Raw genomic sequence first — 3,696 nt, 5'->3', positions numbered from 1 at the left:
AGGATGCAAAGAGTTCAGATGATTAAATTAGGCACTAAACGCTGGCGTGTAAAAGAAACACAGAAACAGAACTGAGTATGCTTGATGTGGAACTGTGCAGGAAAAACGACTCCACAACCAGGGGAGCCGACTTATGAATTTCCCGGGGGGGGCTCAAATACAGGAAGTGACATCACTGGCCATGACCGAAAATGTGCATATTGTCGCCAACTTGGTGCAACGGCGCGCAGGTGTGGGGTCGCGCGCAGTGCAGAACAGTGGAAACATTGGCTAGCATGTACTGCATATACTAAAGTCAAGAAAGAAGGAGATTTAAGCCTTCAAGTTGCATTCCAGTAAGCTATCACTGCCCCTACTCCACCCCTCTATAATCATCCAGGTTGTAGTAGCCCTCCCTCAAAAGGCAGAGCAACATGGGAGAATGAAATGATTGCTAAACAGAAGGTACAGCTGCAAGGTGGAGTACCACCACCACAAAAAAAGTTCCCAATTCAAGGGAAACAAGAAGTAAAGACGTTTACCGATTAAAAACTACCAAGCAAGTGCTGCTGTAGAGGAGAACAGGTGAACTGTTTTTATTGCAGCACCTTCCCCAGGCTAAATGTATTTTTACGGACAACAGTTCGTTGAATAAATTCATCTGCAATGGCCTCAACAACCAGATGTGCAGCTTCATCTTTGTGTCCATGCAGCAAAGCAACAGCATTTAATCGAGCTTGGCCCATTGTAGCCCTCAGGTAGGTTTTGATGCGCCGAAGGCATGAAAATGAACGCTCCGAAGAACAAGAGGATACAGGGATGGTTACTGCAATTTGAAGCAGTCGTGCCAGTTCTGGGAACAAATTGCGCATAGGACGACCCCTTTCACCTTGGAACAAGTCAAAGACATCCTGAAAACACATAACCGGAGTCTTATCCCTCTGTATAAGTTCAAGGAACATATTTCTATGCAACTCTAGATTGCATTCATGGAAGTCAGTCTTATAAAAATTCATGACATAATCACTGGAGGCATTCCCTGTAACAAATTGTTCAATGTTAACCATATGGTCACATGCAGTTGTATTGAAACGTTCTGACAAAGCTACCAATGTAAGGTCCATGAGTTCATAATAACCTTGTCTATAGAGGTCTTTGGGAGACTCAAAAACATGAGGAACTGACCCTTCATCCAGGCGCCGTGGGATTTTTCTGGCCCTTCTTTGCACAAAATGTTCCTCTAGTTCCACATCTAAATCATTGGCCGCTGATGTGGTTTTTGAGAAGAAGTCTTCAAATCCCTCACGCAGTTGTGCAACTATGGTCTTAAGGTTTTCAATCATAACCGCTGCTTCATGGAACCTTAAATTGACCTTCTGTAGAGCAGTGTTTACAGTTTCAACACGGGAAAATACCAAGTACAGAAGATTAAGACCTAGATAGGTTTCGAGTTTATGGAGCTGCAAGTGCAACCCATGGGCTTTTGCTCCCGCTTCATTGTGGTCACCGGCTGCAAGTCCCAGAAATTCAATTACAGAACTGTAGTTAGCTAGTACAGTCTTCAAAGATTTTGCTCGAACGGTCCATCGGGTAGGGCAGAATGGAAGCAGTTTGACACTCCCTTCTTCTTGACAACGTTCAAAACAAGCAAGCCGTTTTGGGGAATTTCGAATGAACCCAATCAATTCCCTTACAAAAACCAACAGATCCCTGAACTTGCCAGTGCCCATAGCTGCATCCTGAACTACTAAATTCAGATTGTGTGCAAAGCAGTGCACATAAATAGCTCGTGGTGCCACCTCCTGCACCAATGTCTGCAAACCATGTCGATGTCCAGCCATATTGGAAGCACCATCATAACACTGCCCCCGACAGTTTTCCATATCATAGCCAAACCTCAGGAGAACATCTTTTAAAATGGCAAACAGAGTTTGTGATGTAGTGCTAGACGTTTGATAAAAGCCCAAAAAAATCTCCTCTACCTGAAGATCCTCTTTTGCAATACGAAAGACTACAGAGACCTGCTCTTTTATTGACACATCAGCAGTCTCATCCAAAATAATCGAAAAGAATTTTGCATCATGAATCTCTTTCATTAGGACACGGAGCAAATTATGTGACATAATTGCCAGCATTTCATTTACTATGTCATGCGACATCCATTTGTATTCTGTTCTTTGAAGCCAAGTTTGAAGTTCTGGGACATCTCTGCCACGAAGCGACAGAATTGCATTTAAATTAGAATCCTCATCAGTATGGCCCCGAATTGCAAGACCTTGCCGAGCTAAAGCCAACAATGTGGTCAAGATATTCAACAGCGCACTTCTGTTATCCCTCATCTGCTTGAGGTGGCCCAACGACAGAGCTGCTACAACATTTGTACCCCTTTCCACAGATACTAGCACCACTGCAGCCGCCCGATGAAGATTTGAAGTCTGATGGCCGTTACATCTCTCTATGGCCTTCTTAAAATTATTAAAGCCATGTTTAACAAAAGCATTCCAGGCATCCTTATCACGGCTACTTTTTGGCAATGGCACGCCCTTTTCATCAGCAGACTGACATACCTTACAGAACATTTTTTGAACAGACTCATCATATTTAAGCCAATTATACGTTTCTAACCATTTCCTTTGAAAAGTGCGGCCCTGCTGGGACTTAAAACCATTCGAATCACTCATGTTTGGGCAGCATTCTTGTTTCACATTGCTGCTGCCAACATCAATGACTGTAGGCGCATCTGGTATACTTTCCACGCATTGTGCCTGGCAGATTGATGCAACTGTGGAGCTCGAAATTGCTACAACTGCTTCGTCAGGCACATGGGAACTCTGCTTTGGTTTAGCTGGGGTTCTTGTAATAAACCTCTCCATGATCACTTTGCGTCTTTTCCAGGGGACGTGGGTGAAGCGGTCGCTGCTATGTATAATGTCTCAAAACGTCTAACTGGCATACAACTGCAAGAAAGAAAATTGGTTGCTATAATCCATGCAAAATGTATTTCTTGATGCAAGACATTTTCTTATATTAATATTTGAGCTTAGTGACTTTGTTGTTTTAGGTTTAGTTCATCACCAATCAATGTATCACCTTCAGGGGGTGATCTTTAGTTTTGTCTTTTTCCAAGGGCCACGAGGTCCAGATGCCTGGTAATTTCACAGTAGATATCCATAGGTTTCTCATGATTTGATGACATGATTCTCCCACTTGGAAACAAGAAGCTAGTACATAGCATCCCGCACATCGTGCATATCATTTTGTCCATTATTTATGACCCCATACACTTCAAATGCTGTATAGAGGCACCCTGGCTATTATGGCTGGCACCTCTTGCATTAACCTACTGTAAAGATGCTGTGCCCAAGTGACATTTGCTAAAATGTTACCTCTGGGTAACCAGATAGAGTTAGGGACTTATGCTTAATAACATCTTACCTTCCAAGAAACAAGCATACACCTCTTTATACTGCCTTATTGCATTCACAACACAGAAGCCACTGTTTCAAACAAGCATCTAGAGAAAATATGAAGCACACAATGCATTATTAACAGTTCACATATCCACAAATTAGACACTCAAGCATCTGCTGCCGACTTTTCTTTCCACTGCACCACCCCACTCGGCTACTGAGCCAGACAAATACTATCTTGGGAGTGGGCTGTGGGGAAATATCCATAAAACTCCCTCCCCTCCCCACTTCCTCGGTCAAAAACGTC

General features: G+C 43.2%; 1 protein-coding gene across 1 annotated transcript; it reads right to left on the bottom strand.

Annotated features, from left to right (window-relative positions):
- Nucleotides 1-575: 575 nt before the first annotated feature.
- On the bottom strand, nt 576-2,852 carry LOC138552687 (zinc finger MYM-type protein 1-like). Its single transcript, XM_069642534.1, has one exon. The coding sequence runs from the start codon at nt 2,850-2,852 to the stop codon at nt 576-578; it is 2,277 nt and encodes a 758-aa protein (XP_069498635.1).
- Between the last annotated feature and the right edge of the window lie 844 nt (nt 2,853-3,696).

This window comes from Ambystoma mexicanum, chromosome 1q (genome assembly GCF_040938575.1).
Source record: "Ambystoma mexicanum isolate Mex_15411 chromosome 1q, UKY_AmexF1_1, whole genome shotgun sequence".
Lineage (NCBI taxonomy): Eukaryota > Metazoa > Chordata > Amphibia > Caudata > Ambystomatidae > Ambystoma > Ambystoma mexicanum.
Note: the sequence above shows the minus strand (reverse complement) of the source record. Positions and strands in the feature narration are given on the sequence as shown.

Coding starts and splice junctions, on each gene's coding strand:
- LOC138552687 (XM_069642534.1), bottom strand. CDS start 2,852: ATGGAGAGGTTTATTACAAGAACCCCAGCTAAACCAAAGCAGAGTTCC.